General features: G+C 37.8%; 1 protein-coding gene and 1 pseudogene across 1 annotated transcript in view; one reads left to right on the top strand and one right to left on the bottom strand.

Moving 5' to 3' along the window:
• Positions 1-968: 968 nt before the first annotated feature.
• On the bottom strand, positions 969-16,289 carry LOC127660582 (uncharacterized; annotated as a pseudogene).
• LOC127661060 (exocyst complex component 3-like protein 4) overlaps positions 15,637-20,408 on the top strand; it is a 23,193-nt gene continuing 18,421 nt past the window's right edge. Inside the window, exons 1-4 of the mRNA XM_052151616.1 lie at positions 15,637-15,891; positions 16,392-16,535; positions 16,798-16,905; positions 18,403-19,021. Of these exons, the coding sequence (XP_052007576.1) occupies positions 16,406-16,535; positions 16,798-16,905; positions 18,403-19,021 (857 nt within the window). The 5' untranslated portion in view covers positions 15,637-15,891; positions 16,392-16,405. The remainder of the gene's footprint in view (positions 15,892-16,391; positions 16,536-16,797; positions 16,906-18,402; positions 19,022-20,408) is intronic.

Genomic DNA, 20,408 nt, shown 5'->3' with positions numbered 1-20,408 from the left:
AAGATATTAATCAAACAACATTAACAAGGAAATGAGAAAAGCACTTGAGTAGCTTTAATAGTATTAATGTAATATAATAAATGTAATAAAATGTTTAGTAATATTGTTAGTTTTTTTTTATAATACCAAATAAATGCAGAGAGAGTAAATACCAAATGTAGAGAGAGTGTTAATTTGTATAATAAATTACCAGGAATGTAGAGATGATAAAATAATTTATAATTCTGCTTGGCCTTTATAAAGATCAACATTTGCAGAGCAATATTACAGCAGAATATTCAACTAGTCACAAACCTCAGAAAATTGTGCATCATGAATTAGAATGAGAACACAACTATTTCTTGGCTTAAAAGTTACAAGAACTAAATTAATGTGGAACATATGTGACCCTCCATGTGCTACTTAAAGAAATACTTCACACCAAAATGAAAATTCTCTAATCATTTTCTCACTCATGCCATCCCAGATGTATATGACAATAACTTTCTCATTCGGCATTAAGGGAAATTTAGACCCTGCACATAAACTGATTTTAATGTAATTGTGTTGTACATTATGATATTGAAAAAAAAACGTTTTCATCTTTTAATTACTGTGATCATGTCACACTTTTATTTATTGTTTTAAATCAGATTCATGTAGTGTTTACAGTATCAAAGATAAGTGATGTATTTTAAAAGTTGTCAGTCACAAACACCTATAAAATACTTATATTTTGAATTCTTTCTGGCAAACAGCCATAAAAGGGAATGTAAATTACAGTATAGTGCTACATTTTTAAATTGCAGCATTGAGTTTTTATTATAAAGGGGCATAGCTTTCAAAACTCAGTACTCAATACTCACTACTCATGAGTACTTTTAAATGAGCTACTCTTTTACTCTTAATTGAATAGTTTTTAGCACATGTACTTTTACTCTACTCACACTACATTTTTTAAGAAGTAACAGTACATTTACTTGAGTTTTTCAGTGCTCTTTCCACCCCTGCTGATGGATCATATGCTTCTTTTCTGAACTAAAACCAGTGCCTCGGAAGTACAGAATGGCTGACAATTGCTTCTTGCTAGAAATGTGTTGGTAAGTATGTAAGAAACACGAACAGCTATTTTTGTAAAAGTAAAAAAAAAATATATATAATAATTATGACGCATTGAAAGTTCTTGACACTCACCTGATGTCTGGGTAATTACTAACCAATGGATTTAAGACATTTGTCATATTTTTCAAATTCTCCATTCCAATAATGTCCCTAAGATGAAACCTGACTGGATAAAGCCAGTGGAAGGATGATCCCTGAGTACAGAGAGAAAACATTTAAAACATTAAGAACATTTAACTTGTTGAAAATATCATATTATTTCATGCCGGACTGAGTCTTACCATTTCTTGAAACCGTTTCTTCAGTTCATTCCACTATTCTCTCATTTACATGGCAGCATCTTCTTTCTTTGAATTTTTGCATGAATACTTTTTCATCAACTGGGAGACATATTCCTTTGCTACATAATTGTGCACATCAATCACAAATAAATTGTGACTGCAGACACAGATGTTAAAAGTGGTTCTCTGCAGCCGTTACAGACCATATTTTAGCAGAAGAAAGGGCTCACTTGAGCTGATGGATTTCTCATGGATTTAGAGTGCCCAGAATAACTCTCAATTCTGGATATCACTTTGTTAAAGTCTTCATCTGTTTCCAGCCATTTTTTGTCATCATACTAAGTCTTGAATATCCAGATCAAATTTCAATTTAAATACATTATGTCTAAATGCTGTTGTGCAGAACTTTTAGTGATTGTACTTTTATTTTTATTTAAAGGTGCACTCCATGTTTGTTGTACTGATGCCGAGCAGTGTAGATTCAGCATCACACAAAACAGAAGTTCTCATTTACCGATGCCATTGTAGAAATGTTATATTTGCAGTCAGCCATTAATAAGTGATGCAAGTGAAACCATCCAATTTCAGGGAATTATCAAGAAAAGTTAAAAAGGTTTGGTTGAAAGTTGCTGAAGTTGATCTATGCTTATCTATATTAGTAGCACTGACCCAGTGGCTGAAGCTGGAAGTGCTGTTAACGCTACGGGCATGTGTGAGTTCCAGTGTCCAGGTGAAATGTCCACAGAGTGGTGCCAAAAGCGAGTTGTATTTTAAGTTGTAAATGATGTAATACAGTTAACAGGAATTCATATTTCATGAATTCTACTCCCTAACCCCACCCAAAAGCCCAAAGTATACTCCGGTTTTGACAGTACTGTGTACTGTCAAATGCTAGCATTTCAAAGTATTTTTCATTTGGCTGTATGCACATACACAGATAATGACATAAAGATGTCTTCCTTCAGACTCGAGTTATACAAATGCAGGTATCTCCTGACCTCCTCACACACACGTGCTCTTGATGTGCACAGCCACTGCTGTTGTTTCCACATTTGTCCCCTGTTGTTAGGGATGGTTAAATCTTCTTCTAGCGCATTTTCGTGACAGCAACGGCTCAACTGTGAGCGTTGTCACCTTGTGATGACAGTAATTATTTAAATGAACTCCAGGCGCATCATTCAGAGTATGCGTGATTAGAAAAATCAGGCTGCACACGTTCAGTGCTCAAGCTCTCTGTTGATAACTACATTTGAATCACACGTCCTGTAAACAGACACCTAGCTTTTGTGTCTGACTGAAGTAGACTTTGGGCTTCCTTCGAATGCAACCACTGTATCGTGCTCACCATTGTTTGTGTGAATGTGATAACTTCCTAGTTTCCATGGGGCCAGAACCCATGTCTTGGAATTTGCTTGCACAACACTCTGGCACTTGTTAGTAATTTGGCTGAATGAGGTTGATTTCAGGGTACATGAACATTCAGATTTCCTTTGTGATCATGTTGACATAGCAGCACAAATGAATGTGTGCCCAGCACCATGTGTAGTATAAAGCTGCTTGCTTTCTCCAAGACTGATATGACGAGAGTCTACATGTTTGTACATTTTAATAATTTTTCCAAAATCTTCTTCTACTATAACTATTTCATTCTGTTTAAGCTGACAATTTGTTTATGTCTTACATTCAATAAGTCCCACCTTGATGTCAGGTTTGAAATGTTCCATCAAAGTTCGGCTAAATCTTTGACTCAGTCCATTCACCTATGTCTCCAGCTGCTCCACCTGAGCTTAACAGTTCTTTCTAAAGCACAGCACATGCTCTCTGTAACAACAGCAACACAAACGATTGACAAACATTTTGGATATCTCCCTAATCAAACACACTTGATTCAACTCATCAGCTTGTCAGTGGAGACTCCAAGACCTGAATTGGGTATGTCAGATGAGGTAGATATACAAAATGTGCAGTGCTAGGGGCCTCCAACAGTATTGTGGGTATAATACACGATAAGTTCAATCGACAGCATTTGTGACATAATGTTTATTACCACATCAAATTATTTTGACTCGTTTCTCCTTTTCTTTAAAAAAAAGAAAAGAAAATCTGGGTTACAGTGAGGCACTTACTATACAATAGAAGTGAATGGGGCAATCCTTTAACATTAAAATACTCATTGCTTAAAAAGTACAACACAAGACGTAAACAATATGTGTTAACACGATTTTCTGTGTAATGTTTCAATTTTATTACTTTGTTGCCATGACGATGTAATGCCTAGGTTATTATTTCCCTGAAAGGAAGGTACGACAGGTGCAAAAAGTCCACTTCCACATAGTAAATGGGGAAGGTACGGAAATAAAACTGTGACAGTGCTGACAGTGAAAACCACTAATTAACAAAAATAACTCTTTGCCAGTGGGGAAATAGTCAACTACATAAGCAGGCTTGAGAGATGGTTTGTCACACACAGTGCTTGCAACTATCTAAATTACACATGGAGCTGTTCAGCCTCCATACGTGTAAGTCCCACAGCTCTTGCTGCGGATGCCAGATTGTGCCCTTTGCCTGAGAGAGGAGGTCGTTCCTCAGAGGGATTTTCCAAGACGGAGCCTGCAAAAGCTGCATCAGCTCCGGAAACCAGGCTCGGTTTGGCCACTTCAGTGCAAACAAAAGCTCTATTTCCTGATCCTCCTTGATCTTGCATAACAACTGATGAAGCAAGCAAATAGGGGGAAATACATACAAGCATTTTCACGCCAGCCATTTGTGAGCCAAAGCATCCATTCCCACCGGAGCTTGGGTCAGCGAGTATCACAGCTGGCAGTGAGTGATCTCCTCGGAGGTGAAAAGATCCACTTCTGCTCTCCCAAACATCTCCCATATCTTGAGAACAAATTCAGAATGGAGTCTCCATTCTCCTTGGGGAAATCACTGACAAGAGAGCGTATCCGCTTCACAGTTCAGGCAACCAGGAATATGCACTGCAGGAACTGACCTGAGGTATGTTAGGCACCACAAGAGGAGATGGCGCGTCAAAATGTTCATTAATCGCAACCGAACACCACATTGTTGTTGTGTTGTCCGACTGGATCAGCACATGTTTGCTCTGGAGCTCTAGTTTAAATGATTTCAGAGCCAGAAATACAGCCAGTTATTCCAGGCAGTTTATGTCCCAAGGTAACCTCACACCTGTCCAAGTGCCAAAGGCTGTACGACCATCACACAGGGCTCCCCAGCACTTCTTGGATTCATCAGTAGTGACGACTTTGCATTTGATCACTTGTCTCAGTACAACACCCATTCGATAGAACAAGGCCTTTTTCCAAGGGAGCAGCATCATCATACAACTTTACGTCACCCAAATGCACAGACGGATGTAACACCACGCGTCGAACTTCCGTTTTGAGCAAGCGCTAAAGGAGTCTCATTTGAAGCAGGCCCAGTGGCGTAACAGCAGCTTATGCAGCCATTAGACCCAATGCCACCTGAAAATATTTCAGGGGAACTAGACTCCCTGACTTGAACCCGTTCAAACAGCAGAGAATAGAAATAATGTTCCCGAAATGAATAATAATTCCCAAAAAGGAGATATTCTGCACTGGCATGAGATGACTTTTTGCCCAACTAAATCGAAGTCCCAATTGCTGCAAATGAGCAAGCAGCAAGTCCCTGTGAAACCAAACCTGCTCCTGTGACTGTGCTCAGGCTCAGGTGGGGGAAACCATTTGAGTCCGAACACCTAGACTGCACACGGATTAGCTCAGCATCTGATTTGTTAATGCACTCGGCTGGAGTGACCAGTCCTCGCCTTCAAACACCACAAGAGACACCACTTCATCATCCATGGATAAGCCAAAGGAGATCAACCCTGTATACCTCCGAAGAGGTACGGAGAACTTCATCTGCATATACTACGAGTGATAACTCTGCAAGAGGGGAGCAGGAAGCCTGCTGGGTTTGTCCTGGTCAGAGGTCTTCCTCAAAATCCCCAAGCTCCATTTCTGAGACTCAAGTGGTCCCTCGGGATCCTCAGAGGGGGCATTGCGGAAGGCTGCAGAAGCGGAGCACAGTTTCTTGAGGCTCATAGAATCACAGTGAGTCTCACCGACTGCTGCTTGGGCATGGGCGCAGTCCAGGCAGAAAACACAGTGTTTGTGCCCATAGGATAGTGGGATGTGTCTCCTGCAGGGAGGAATACATTTGTGAAATTACCTAAAACATGGCTTCAGAACAATTTACAATCTAAAATTGAAAGTGTCTCACAGTGACCTTGATATTGGCTTTTTTAAAAGAAAAGGATCCTATTTTGGAAAGTAGTGGAAATGTAATAGAATTTTTTATTTTGCTACCCAGAAAATGGGAACGCAAAAATACTTTTTGAGTATTTTTTTAGAATTTTACCCCAGTATTTCAGCATTTACAGAAATACTCAAACCAGCCCCTCTGGCATCAACAATTATGCCATGCTCCAAATCACTGAGATCAAATTTTTCCCCATTCTGATGGTTGATGTGAACATTAACTGAAGCTCCTGACCTGTATCTGCATGATTTTATGCACTGCATCCATACAATTGGTTGATTTGATAATCGCATGGATGATTGTTGGTGTCAGATGGGCTGGTTTGAGTATTTCTGTAACTGCGGATCTCCTGGGATTTTCACACACAACAGTCTCTAGAATTTACTCTGAATGATGCCAAAAACAAACAAAAAAACATCCAGTGAGCGGAAATGCCTTTACCGTTTATATTATACTGTAATGATTATGTTGTAATATTAAGGATGTGGCCTGCCATGTCTACGATACATTTGCCTTGTGTATTCAGGATATGATTGATATCTTTGGTGGTCAGATTACTTCTATAATGATCTATTCCAGTGGTTCTGAGCTGTGGGAAGAGTGACGTGTGAGGCCTATAATGAAACTTGTAACTGGTAATATTAAATTTTTCTTTTAGTTGTATGTCAAAACAAGCTCTTGATTTATGATTTAATGGACATAAACATGCTCGGCTCAATATGACAATCTTTCATTTGTGTGACGTAAGCAATATTACTGTTGTGTGTATATATATATATATACACAGTATATTTACATTTATCGCCCTCTAGTGACAGAATTATGCAGGTTTATGTACCTGGGGGCTGTTCCATAAACCAAGATTAGAGTATAAGCCAGGCTTATTTCGGTTAGTCAGGCTTATTTTTGGTAGATTCGGTTTCATAAATCAAACTTAAAAAAGTTCAAACTCGGTTACCCCGGCAACTTATGCTGGCAAATTAACCTGGTCCGGGGCAGGCTAACTGTCAGGCTAAGTCTGAGTTCAGGCTTAACGCGCATACCATTTATACTCACCTGCTGGTATTTCGATGTCATTTTATTTTACTTAACCACTATTAATAAAATTTGTTTTTTAAATAAATAAATCAGGAAATGTACTTTACTAATAAAATGTAAGAAATTATAAGGTATAAATACACTAAGAAATGTTCAAAACTTGTGTGTTTAATTGGTGAGTTTGGTTAATGAGTTTGGTAATTAATTAAAAGTATATAAATAGGGAGCTGAACTCGTTTCCAAACTTAACCATGGCGTGTCCTTTCATAGATGAGGTGGTGGATGAGGGAGCTATAGTCTTGCGGAGGGCATTTCAAAGAGAGAGAACTTTCAGAGACAGGTCAGACCCGTTGGCTTTTAACGACAGCTACCTGTATGAGCGATATAGGTTCTCAAGAGGTGGCATTGCATATATTTGTAGATTACTAAGCCCACACATTGCAAATAATACACGCCGCAACAGAGCTCACAGTCCCACAGGCGGTGTGCATTGCACTTCGCTTTTTGCCAGTGGAACATTTTTGAACACAGTTGGAGATGCAGAGAATATCAGCAAAGCATCAGTTTGCCGCTCTATACTGAACTGTGTACCTTTCTTTAAAAAGACTACTCAATGTGTTCATCACATTCCTGGCCATAAAGCTATTACGTACCATTAAACATGCCTTTTATGGAATAGCTGGTAAGTTCAAATAACTATAAAACTTGGAAATATTTCTTGACTGTTGATTTTACATGGGACATATTTAAAACAAACAAATAATTTTCCTAGGTTTCCCAAATGTTATCGGTGCATTGGACTGCACCCATGTGCGTATTAAGTGTCCGTCTGGTCCACATGAAGCGGACTTTGTGAATAGGAAATCAGTACACAGCATCAATGTACAGGTACGGTCCCACTGAGATGATATTGAAGGCTATGCTCTAGCACTGAGTGTTCTGTACTAAGCTGGGCACCAGTGTTTAGTTCATTGCAATTAAAATGTAGTGACCTACAGGTTTAATTTATTTTAGATGATTAGTGATGCAGATTGCATCATCACAAATGTAGAGGCCAAATGGCCAGGCTCTGTGCATGACTCCAGAATCTTTAGAGCCTCATCTCTCTACCAGCAACTAGCAAGAGGTATGCTAGTAATCACTTAAATCCCATAAAGTCTTAAAAAGAAAAAAAAAAAACTACATATATATATTCATTCTGTCTATGCAGGAGAATTCTCAGGAGTTTTGCTGGGAGACAAGGGATACCCATGCCTGCCTTACCTCTTGACTCCCCATCAGGAGCCCCAGACAGAGGCACAGCACCGCTACAACATTGCCCATGCACGCACAAGAGGTTGTATAGAGATGGCATTTGGGCTGATAAAGTCAAGGTTTCAGTGCCTGAAGCACCTCAGAGTGACTCCACCTAGGGCATGTGACATTGTAGTTGCTTGTGTAGTGCTCCATAACATTGCTTGTCTGAGGAGAGAGAGGCAACCAAGAATTGTTGAAGAGGAAGACTGGGGCAATGAAGCAGTATTGGAAGAAAACGAAACAGGCAGACTTATACGAGACACATATGCAAATAATTATTTTGCTTAATATGGTCTAAACCATGTGTGGCCTTTAAAATTTTCCACTGGCCCCTCAACTTTCTCCTTAGTTGAACAAACACACAGAAGTCAAAGTATTTAATGTGATTTGTCTTTATTCAGAGTGAATCTGCCTGTTAGGGGTGAAAACACACAAATAAATGTTGTGGAAAGTGATCAAAAAGATAATGTTTTTTTTCTTTTCCTTTTTTAAAAATGGCAGTTCTACTTGCATTTTTCTGTAGCTGTTGAATTTCCAGCTCCAACTTCCTCATCTTCAGATTTTTATACTGGATGTCGATATCAATTGCTTCCATTTGTTTAAGGAGGTAGCGCTTATACACTCCTTTTATGTTTTCTGAGTTCTGTAGCAACATAGATTTAAGTTATTTCATTGAATACTCTTGTCACATTGTTTTCATTTCTTAATACTCACTTTGTCACATGTGGTCCCAGACTGAGAGGGCTCTAGAACAGTGTCAGCATCCTGAAAACACATTATGATCATTTTATCACACAAGTACACTTTTTAATATTCAATTATTTTTTTATACTTTTTAATATTCAATACAGTATAGCATGGAACCTGTGAGTACCTCAGGCCTCCTTGAACATACAGACACAGTCTCCTCATCCTATTCAACTGATGGGCCTTCTCCCTGTGACCACTGATTAAACTCAGTTAAACTCATTAGCTTACATGACTGATTTAAAAGGTCTCATACTCACAGGCAACATGATGTCTGGTGGATCCATAATGCATACAGAATCTTGATAGAAAAAAATATTTTTTTTTTACCAAAATGCACCATTACAGTAGCACAAGTACCTCTACGTGACACTACTGCTATAATAAGGAATAATGATAAGAAGGAATAATGATAATAAAACACACACACACACACACACACCTTTTATATACTCACTCCTTATACTACGTGATATCATTTTAGATGATGTCCCCCCCTCTATTCCCTCAAGGACGGGCCTCCCTTTATTAATTTCCAAAGCCAGCTCCTCTGCAGGAGTGAAGCTGGCTGGTGGTGGCCCTCCCCCAGTGCCAGCAACCTCAGTCTTCTTTTTGGTCGCTGCAATTAAAAAAAAAAAAATTTTTAAAAAACCTGAATAGTTGTAACTTAAAGCTGGCATTGATTACATATGTACATACCATTAGATTTACTTACCATTCTGAACTATATTTTTATATTTTATTTTCACCTGTTGCCAGGTTCTTTTTCCTTCACTTAAGTTGCTGCTGCGTGAAAGCAATTAACGTTACTGTTATTCACACACAAACTTTGCAATGTATTGTGACACACATTCAATGTTGATAAAGTATTTTAAATAGTTTACACCGCTACTTACGCATTGAGACGATCAGCAATTTCCTGCCAACCTTTCTCTCTTGCTTTATTTATTTCCGCTGTATTGCCTTTTTTGGTGATGACATCTTTAAATTCTTCATATGTTTCCAATAGCAAACGCTGTTCTGTTGCCGTGAACATCGCTGCTCTATCTTTTCCTTTTGTTGCCATGGTAGCCCACAGTAAATCGATTGACCCATGCTTGACTTTTCAGGACTTTTAAACAATGGCGTGCACGCGCAATTATCTAGACTATTTAAACCTGACTCAAATTAGTAAGATCACATGATCCTCAACTTACTGTTATGGAACCAATTTAAGTGCGGATGTTTAGCTCGGCTCATTCAAGTCAGGTTTTGGACTTTAATCCCCGCTTTTCTAAGCGGCTTTTATGGAACAGCCCCCTGATGTCTATGTCCATGTGGATGTTTGAGGTAAGGAATCTACTGTCTGTTCTGTTGGGAATTTTCTTCTTCCCTTTCAATCTTGATGATATTCTCCAGTGCAGTTTTAAAGTCCTAACAATAAATAAGCCAACAAAGACAAAAATATGTTACAAATTCACAATATTGTTATCAGTGACGTGCGGTGATGTCTTAAAGAGGCTAGGCACTGAGTTATGAAAGCCAGATTACCTGATTTATTGTTTAAGCTAATAATACGTAATAACAGTGAACATTACGCACAAGTGCGGCATATCAAGAAATGTACAAATCAGGATGTATATCGTGTACATATCAAGAAATGTATATGTATTTTATATATGTTTTATATATAATATACACGATTTTGTTAATATATCTTCATTTGATATTATTATACAAAATTCAGTAGTCAAAACACAGAACATATAACAGAACATAAGTTGTTTATTTTTTACAACATTATGTGCTTATTTTTTTTTTATGTGCAATCTTCATCTTTATAACAGAAAATACAATACAACAATCTTCAAGATACAGTAAATCTTCACATGTGTAACAGATTGTCACCTTAAAAACAGTCATTGCGTGGTGGTGGAACAAGCAATGCTATATAGAAATATCACAGCGGCCAATTATGTTTGTCAGTCAGCAAAAGTAAAATCACACACTGCTCAATATATGAAGGCAAATGGCTTGCATTAATTCAACCACATTTATCAATTCAATATTAAGCCCAAAATAGTTTTTGACTCACCAATCGGTAGATTACTTGTACATAAAATCCATCCGCCGCTCTTTCCTCGTGAAGACGTCGATCACAGCTTTGTAAAACTCGTCTTTACAGGCAATCAGTTTGAAATGATCGGATAATCTTTGGGCCCATTTGCTGTACTAGTCCATCTAAGGCTGGCGTAGACCTCCCTCTTGCAATTAACTCATATTTTGAATTAAAATCGAGTTTGGAAAAATGTCTTAATTCCGTGATTACGGCCGGTGCTGTTATTTTCATTTTGATTTTGGCGGGGATTAGGCATGTACGCTAGCTGTTGTGTAATGACGTTAGCTACGCAAATGTCCAGGAATATCTCGATTTGAATTGGTCCATGTCTGATACGTAACGGAGATGATTACGGGCATAACATATTTACGTCAAAAGGCACAGCAGATTTGTGCTTTTTGACGTACATGTTAAAGAATACAGGATCGAAGTGCGCATGCGCAACATGGGTTTTCCGCTTGTCATCTGCAATGAATGGACCGTAAAAGCACTGCTTATTCTACCATTTGTTTTTAGTTGATTATTATGCGTAACTGCTACATTTGTCATCATAACGTCTAAACAATTGTAATAACACACATATTGCATATATAAAAATCACAAGAATAAAAAGTAAAAATACAAATACAAGTTTATTATTTAATAAACATTTTATTTTTGAATTTTGGCAGGGTAGGCAGTGCCTAGTTTGCCTACCCAGACCGCACGTCACTGATTGTTATGGTGTATTTACATTCTCTCTTTGCTTCTGATACAGCTCACCTTTAGACGATGATACAAAGAGTTTTTGATTTTATTTAGGAAGTCTTCTGCCAGTTTAAGAGCTCTCTGCTCCTCTGTCAGGAATGAGAATCTACCCATAATGTTCTCACTGCATATTGTCAATGAAATATCAAATAATGAATAAATATTTGAAAGTGAAGCAGCACTATGTAAGATTTTCAGTTTCATGCAAATGATCTGTAACTTGATCTCTTCCACATAATTCTACACAAACACTTTTTTATATAAACAATAACATAATTTTCAAAGATAACATACATTTTCTGAAAGTTGCATTCATAATTCTGTTTGAATGGGCATGATGTCTCAAAGCCTGCACCTCACCTGGGGTAGCGAATGATAATAAATTCTAGAAGAGTGTAGTAATCTTTCAGCTCTGTCACATGTTCCAGAAGTCTCTTTAAATGCTCTCCCACAGCCTCATGATGGCAGGACACATAGGTTTCAAACACATTAAAGTCTGCTGGATATGAGCTCAGAAGTTCTGCCTTAACTGACTCCAGATCCTCATAGCTTTACCCAGAAGCCCCATATGCACCGCCAGCCAGGAAGTGTTCTTCTCCTGGCTGTCCAGGTGAACCTTCTTCAATGTATCTCTAACCCCTTCTCGTACAGCATTCCTTCATGCCTCCCTCCATCCCTTCATCACCCCTGGCTTTCCTTGTCTCTTCTCTTCCTCTACAATAATGGAGGCCACATATAGTAGCAACTCTTTATTGTAAGAAGGCAGAGAACTAGAGATTTTGTCGCTTAGGGTCTCAGACAGCATGCTGACGTCTGTCTCTTTATTGTCTAGATTCAAGGGAGAAGCTCCTTCCCCCAGAGCTTCCTGTTCCTGATCAAGCTCCAGGCAGAGGGACAGCAGGTACAGATAGGCCTCCATCAGCATATCCCTCTCTATACTACCTCTGATCTGCAAAACTGGGAGGAAAATATGAGAGAGTGTAGTTTTGATCAATTTAACAAAGAGCACTATGCAGGAAAGGTGCATTTATGACAAAAACAAATGGACTAGGGCTTTAGGGGGATCTCTGTATCCTTAGATTCAAATGTCTCTGTTATAATGTTTTGCTCTTTCTCCTCTTCATGCATTGTTAAAGACTGTATCCATGATTTTGTCTGGTTAAATTGTTTTTTTTTAATTAATTTTCTTATAGATGACAACCTACATACAATGTTGCCCACTGTACAAAAAGAAAATAATAAGACCAAAAAACTAAATCCTAAAAATAAATCAATAATGAAAATTAATAATTTCTAATAATAACATTCTCCTCCAAATCTAGTTCATTCTAAAATTGAACTGTACAAAGATGTATTCAAAAACAACATTATCACCCACAACATCTGTTCATATGGACTCTTATTTTGACATGGTTATTGTCTTCTGTTGTTAGTGTGCCATATACAACATATCCCATGTTGCACTGCCCTCATCACAGCCATCTGTTCCCCATCTTTCTCACCAGTTCCCTGTTCCCTCATCAATCATCTGTTTGTATATATAGCCTATGATTATCTTCCTATTATTTGTTCCTATGATTATTGTTTGTATTCTCCTTTTTTCGTCATCTCCATTAAAAAGAGGATAAAAATTGCATCCATCATCTCTCATCTCTGCTAAACATTACATCTGTAGTGAAATACATTTTAAACTTAAACCTCCTAACCCTGACTATCTTTCTTATCATGTAGATAGTGTTTTTTCTATATGTTGGGTAGTCATTTACTTCTTCCTTGACCATAAACAATTGCAGTTTCTAAGCCACTAGTGAATAACTAATTCCTTAAATAAAGACTATGGAAGACTTACTGTATAGTAATATAACATAGTAATGCAAAATAAAGAAAATACACAATGAAAAATAAATTAAAGGTTGCCATTCCTTTTAAAAAGTTATCAAAAACAGTGCTTAAGTCTTGTTTGCAAGATATTAATGTCACTGAAATCATAGCGGGTCACCTCTTAAACATTCATGAGCCTATTTGTAAAAAGCTGCTGAATAAATTATTTTCTAAACATTTATAGATGAAGGCAGAAGAATACACACAGCATGGTAGGTAAAGTATATGTAAAGCTCTTACCTGAAAGGTTTTCAGGGCGTGTCTGATATATTCTTTTTTTTAGTGCAGCTGTTGCATGTTTAGACCTGTAAAGTGTGTTGAGTAGGTTAAAAGTCCCTTTTAAGCTTCTATAAAGGGATTAATTGGTTATTATAATTTAAGGAAGCAAATAAATGGCTCTTACAAAACAAACATTACCAGCTCTAATTCAGTGGTGTAAAATGCAACTGACCAAGATCATGCCAACCAATAGAAAGCCACAGCATTAAAACCACCTGTCCCCCTCGTGCCACCAAAACAGCTTTGACCCATCGATGCATGGACTCCACAAGACCTCTGAAAGTGTACTGTGTGTGCGTGGTCTGCAACCATCTTTATGTAGGTGGTACGTGTCAAAATAACATCCACATGAATGCCAGGACGCAAAGTTTGCACACGCAACAGGCTGTCCACATGATCTAAAAGAAAATGTGATTATTCAGACCAGACCACCTTCTTCCATTGGTCCATGGTCCAGTTGATGGATGCTCACGCACCCATTGTAGGTGCTTTCAGTGGTGGACAAGGGTCAGCATGGGAACTCTGACCGGTCTGCTGCTATGCTGCAGAAACCCTAACCCTAACCCACACGCTGTAAGCTGCGATGCCCTGTGTGTTCTGACACTTTTCTGTCATGGCCAGCATTTAGTTTTTCAGCAATTTGTGCTACAGTCGCTCTTCTGTGGGATCGGACTAGACGAGCTAGACTTCGCTCCCCACGCACATCAGTGAGACCCTGTCGCCAGTTCACCGGTTGTCCTCCTAGGACCACTTTTGGGAGGTACTAACCACTGCATACTGGGAACACCCCACAAGACCTGCTGTTTTGGAGATGCTCTGACCCAGTCATCAAGCCATTCACTCAGATCCTTATGCTTGGCTATTTTTCCTGCTTCCAACACATGAAATTCAAGAACTGACTGTCCACTTGCTGCCTAATATATCCCACCTCTTGAAAAGTGCCATTGTAACAAGATAATAAATGTTATTCGCTTCACCTGTCAGTGGTTTTAATGTTATGGCTGATCAGTGTATTTGGCTAATGTTTAACAATAAAAAGCTCAATGGTTTATGCATGAACTAACAATAAGCTATTTTTTACAGATTTATTATTCTTGGTTAATGCTGATATAAATAAATGTACAATTATTCATTGTTAGTTCATGTTAGTTCGCAATGCAACTAACTAATGTTAACTAAGCATTTACAACTTTTAATGTTAAAATGTACTTGCTTAATGTAGAAATTCACATGTAAAAGTATTGTTCATTTTTTATTACTACTGTGTAAATGGTAACACTTTACAATAAGTTTCCTTTAGTTAACATTAGTTAATGCATCTCATGAATTAACATTGAACGATAGCCAATATATTACAGCATATATTCATCTTTATTAATGTTGGTTAATAAAAAAACATTGTACATTGTTAGTTCATGCATTAACTAATGTTAACAAACACAACTTTTAAATAAAATAAAAGTATTAAGATGTTGAAATGAACATTTGTCAAAATTACTAAATGCTGTTAAAGTATTGTTCATTACGTTAACTATTGTAGTTAACTATTGTTAACAAATGTAAACTTATTGTTAAGTGTTACAATGTAAACTATTGTTAGCCTAACATAAACTTATTGTAAAGTGTTAGTGCATTTAAGGAAATACATGATGCATGTAACCACTCTAATTTGTTTTTCTCAGTGGTCAGCACAATTGTATTTCCCATAGATGATGGGAATCTGAAAGAGATGTGTAATCATTTTTCTAAAAGCAAAACTCATGAAGTCAGTGAATTCAGTGGACTGTATTAAACCTATTTTAAACCTAAAAACTGGACTTAGTTGTATGGATAAAGGAATAGCACAATTCCTTGAACAATCTCATATGCTAGTAGGCTAATGCAACTATTAAGTGACGTGTCCAGGTGAATCCCAAATTCTGAAGTGAAAGCGACACGGGTTTGTTTCGCGGGCTTTACTCTCATTTACTGGAAATTCGTTTAGTGACATTTTGCGCGTTGAACCTGTTGGTGCAGTGAGTTTGACACGTGTTCGTTTTATTTCATCTTTAAATCGGAAAGCGAAAGATAATTTTCCATTGTCTATTTGTGTCCGACTTTGACCAGGAACGCGAAGCTCAGGTGAGTGAGAGACGGAGATCGGAGACCCTTTTTAAAAACTGAAGTTTAATCAAAACAACTTTCTGTTATTATTTAGTTTCACACGAATTATTTTGCTCCATCAATCAGTTTTTTTTTTATTTTGTGTAAAAAGGTGTGCCCATATTTATGTCTTATGTTTTCACAGTAGAATCAGTAATTATGGTATAAGTGCTATGTGAGGTGTAGAGATTTATTGTAGAACTGAGTTTTAAATGTTCAATGCGTTGTTAATGTGAGTTCAGTTCTTTCTATTGTTATAAAAGTATGCACATTCTACATGATTTCACCCTGGTGAAAAAAAGCCTTTTTGACAGTAAACAACAACAAAAATAAAAAACCTCCCTAGATCTTGACTTACCTTCTGGCAAATTCAGCATTCTTATATTCAGGTCTAGCTAGTAACACCCTACACACCTTGAGTACTCATCTTGGAACAATAATTCTACAATTCTTCAAAGATCTTAATATATTTTCTACAGGCTGGATCTGACTGATGCATTGCAAAATGGCAGAGAGTGGAAAAGCAGAAAAAGATGGAGATAATGAGGTCAATGACCCATCAGCTTGGGGAAAAGATGAACTCCAAACAGTGTGTCTGAAAAATGGTGGAAGTCAAGGAAGAGGTGCTTAGACCTATGAATTTGTTCATAATGGTCAGAAAAAAGAGCCATCTGAACCTTATCTTAAATTTGAATAAATATTACAAGATTAATAAACACTTGCATTTTATAAAAGGGTCAAATTTAGGGTAAATCACTGTTACAGAGAACTGTTAATTTTCACTGTTGATCTACATTGCTGTACAGATAATCTGTGACCTACTCCATTGTTATAAGTTTTAAAGAGTAAAATTCCCTCCACATTAACAATTATTTGTGTTTTCAGATTCTGCAGTTGCAATAACAGGTATGTTGGCAAAGAGTGGGGAACCAGAGGTTGTCAAGCATAGAGAGACATATACTCTACCAGAGATCCTCCCTATGCCTTTGTCAGGTGAGTCACTTGTATGTGTAAGCCTGTTCAAAAAATGTTTGTGCATAGGTAGTTGACAAACTGGATGGAAACCTTCTTTTCAGCATCATGAGTTAAGGTTAAAATGTATATTAATTTAAAGCAAATGTAATGTGCTCTGACATCAAATTGATTTGAATTCTATCACCATTTCAACTTTTAGCTTGCTGGTTTACTAAATGATTGGAATGACTGAAAATGAAAATTATTGGTGATTATGCATAATTGGGAACTTGCCTATTTTTTACATTTACAGTTTACAGATACTTTCCAAACTTTTCCACAAATAAGGTGATTTCCACAACTCACCCATTTGCATTTGAATTAAATTAGAATAAGTTAATATTATTTGGTCATAAATAATTATACATAACAATCATAAAAGAAATAGTTTTAGATGGAGTATAGCCTGTCAGACTGTACTGATATGACATGTCCAATATGATCACTGGGAAGTAAATGCATTCACTCCAAGAGACAGGTTATGATCTTGTGGGAACCAGGAAGTATTTGCATTCACATAAACAGTGGTGAGCAATTACATTTTTACTTCACCTACAGTTAGATTAAGGGTTGAGGTTTGGGTTAGGGTGTAAGGTTAATAAAATATTAATTCAGAAGGATCAGAAAGTTTCAGAAAGATTGAATCCTTATTAATGTGTGTATGACATATTGATATGATATTGATCCTGAAAGACTAGATCTGCAATGCTGCTGATCCACCGATCCAAAACACTATAAGCAACAGTTCAACCTATTGAAGAGACTGAAAGTCTTTCCCTCACAGTCTCATTGTCATTCTCCTCAAAAATGAAAGATGGCGCTACTGTGAATAAATTCTATAGATGAATGCATGACAAGTGACTGGGTGTTCTATTTCGTTCTTTTCATGTGTAAACTTTTTTTAAAGACCACTCACAAACAATCATAGTAATGTTACATGTTCAGTATCTGTAATGAACATATCATATGCTGAGACATAACCCACACCATAGTCACAAGATTCTTATCAGAAACCCCAGAAATTGCCTTTGATCCATGAAATTTCACATGATAAACTGAGCATACTGTACTGTATACCCTTAGAGTATTTTTTGGAAAACTGATTGTGATGAGGAGGAGGCCGGGCAGTTAGGACGCATGCCTGGCCATGAATTGTTCTTATCAGCCAGGAGGGGGATAAAGACCAGCCGGAGGCCCCAGTTTTAAAGAGAGAGAGAGAGACGTGGCCACTATGTGTCTGTGTGTTTAAGAGAGAGTTGATTATATAATTAAAAGTTTCGTTGACTGCTCAGCCGGCTCCCGCCACCTCCTTGCCCATCATTACCCATTACACTGATCTTTTTTTTTTTTATCTTTATAGCTATTGATGCACTTGTGTTATAGCTCCAGTACCCTGCTCCTTCATTGCTGTTGTCTGATAACTGTTTTTTATGTTCATTCTCTTCTCCTTTCTTTGTATCATGTTATTTGGTATAGTAATGGAGATTAACAAACTGATAGAGATGGAAATGCTAGAAGAGGCCCATGTGCACCTACTGTCCCTGCGTGTGGAGCTTCAGCAGGAGCATCAAGCTCTGGAGAAAGAAGACTGTCCTGCTGAACTATTTCATAAAGAGAAAGACCTCAGTCTGCTATATTGGACACTAAGGAATAAAATGTCCAACATTGTACGCAACTCCAGTGCTCTGCCCTCTCACAACAAAGAGTTGCTAGTGTATGTGGCCCAAATTATTTTGGAGGAAGAGAAGAGACAAGAAGAGCCATGGGGCATGCCAGGGTGGAGGGAGGCATGGAGGAATGCTGTACGAGAAGGGGTTAGAGATACATTGAAGAAGGTTCACCTGGACAGCCAGGAGAAGAACACTTCCTGGTTGGCGGTGCATCTGGCGCTTCTGGGTAAAGCTATTGTGGAGGATCTGGAGACAGTTAAGGCAGAACTTCTGAGCTCATATCCAGCAGACTTTAATGTGTTTGAAACCTATGTGTCCTGCCATCATGAGGCTGTGGGAGAGCATTTAAAGAGACTTCTGGAACATGTGACAGAGCTGAAAGATTACTACGCTCTTCTAAAATTTATTATCCATCGCTACCCCAGGTAGGTAGATGGTTTTCCTAAGTTTATATTAATTTAGGTTAAGTCAATATCACTTAATCACATTTTTTCTTTATTAAAAGAAGAGTTCACCCAAAAATTAAATTTTTCAGTGAAACACAAAAGGAGATATTTTGAAGAACATCCTTGCTGCTCTTTTCAATTTAATGAGAGTGAATGGGATTGGATGCATTCTACCTTATAACAAATAAAAAGCACAATAAAAGTATCATGCAAGTGTTCCTTACTATTCTAAATCCAAACAGCAGCTTTGTATGAGAAACAGAGTAAAATTTAAGTGATTAGCCACTTTTCCACTATGAACTGGGAAGCTGTGACCAGTTGCCTCGGACCTCGAGCCGCGTGACCAAAATCGATTTGCGTTCCCAGCATCGGGCCAATAGCCCCCACAGCTTTGCTCTAAAACCTGCCCTTAACACAGCGCACTGGTGCCAATGTCACAATCAAGAGGGAACTTCAAGCTGAGGTTTCATATTACTTAGTTATCTTAAATATCGAGTTTATATCTTATGTAAACATTAGCTAGCTAGCTAGATAAGTTAGAGTTGACAACACACCGACTGTAACTGCCATGGTGTCCCGAGTAGTCTCTCCACTAACCGCGGGAAGATGTTTCAGCACACCATCAATAATCTCGAACCATGGAAAGTTCTTTCTTTAGGCACTGCTATGACCATTGTGTGCTTTAATGGATTTGTACTGTGCCCGCAATGTTTTATTTTTTTCCAGAACCTGTACCGTGGTACGCTGGATTCCAAACTCAGCTTTTGACATTGACTGCACCTCAATCCCCAGTTGGCCTTGTAATCAGCGGGCCAAAGGCCATTGAATGTTGGCCTGAGAAAGCCCAGAGGAGGCATGATGAAATTGGGAACATAACCTGCCAAAGCATTTAGCCTGATAGTGGAAATCCTGCTACTGTTCACTGAAAACCTTACCTTCCGCTATACATGTCAATCTAAATATAGAGTAGTTTGACACATTGTTTAATGTTTGACACCAGTGACATTTGGTTATATTATGCCAAATATAAATGGCTAGATAAAGGCTGTTTAGTGATGGATTTTATTTAAAAAATGTAAAACATAATAAAGAGAAAATGTGTTGTTTCAGATCATTGTGAGTTTCAACTCATATAACCTAATCAAAATTGTATTGTGTCAACTGAAAGCTCTCTACACAAAAGTGCAGATCTTCAAACATCCACTTCCCAAATCGTGAAGGGTCTAGTGGTCCCAAGAATGTGTTTTTGAAAGACCCACCTACATAATGAGCCTGTGTTGCTGAAGTATGAGATATACCTGATTTTGATCTATTTACTTACAGTATGTGTGTTCCACTAGGATTCAATGTGAGGAACATGGTCTCA

The sequence above is a fragment of the Xyrauchen texanus genome, chromosome 20, assembly GCF_025860055.1.
Source record: "Xyrauchen texanus isolate HMW12.3.18 chromosome 20, RBS_HiC_50CHRs, whole genome shotgun sequence".
Lineage (NCBI taxonomy): Eukaryota > Metazoa > Chordata > Actinopteri > Cypriniformes > Catostomidae > Xyrauchen > Xyrauchen texanus.
The sequence above is the reverse complement of the archived record's forward strand: the minus strand, read 5'-3'. Positions and strand labels throughout refer to the sequence as shown.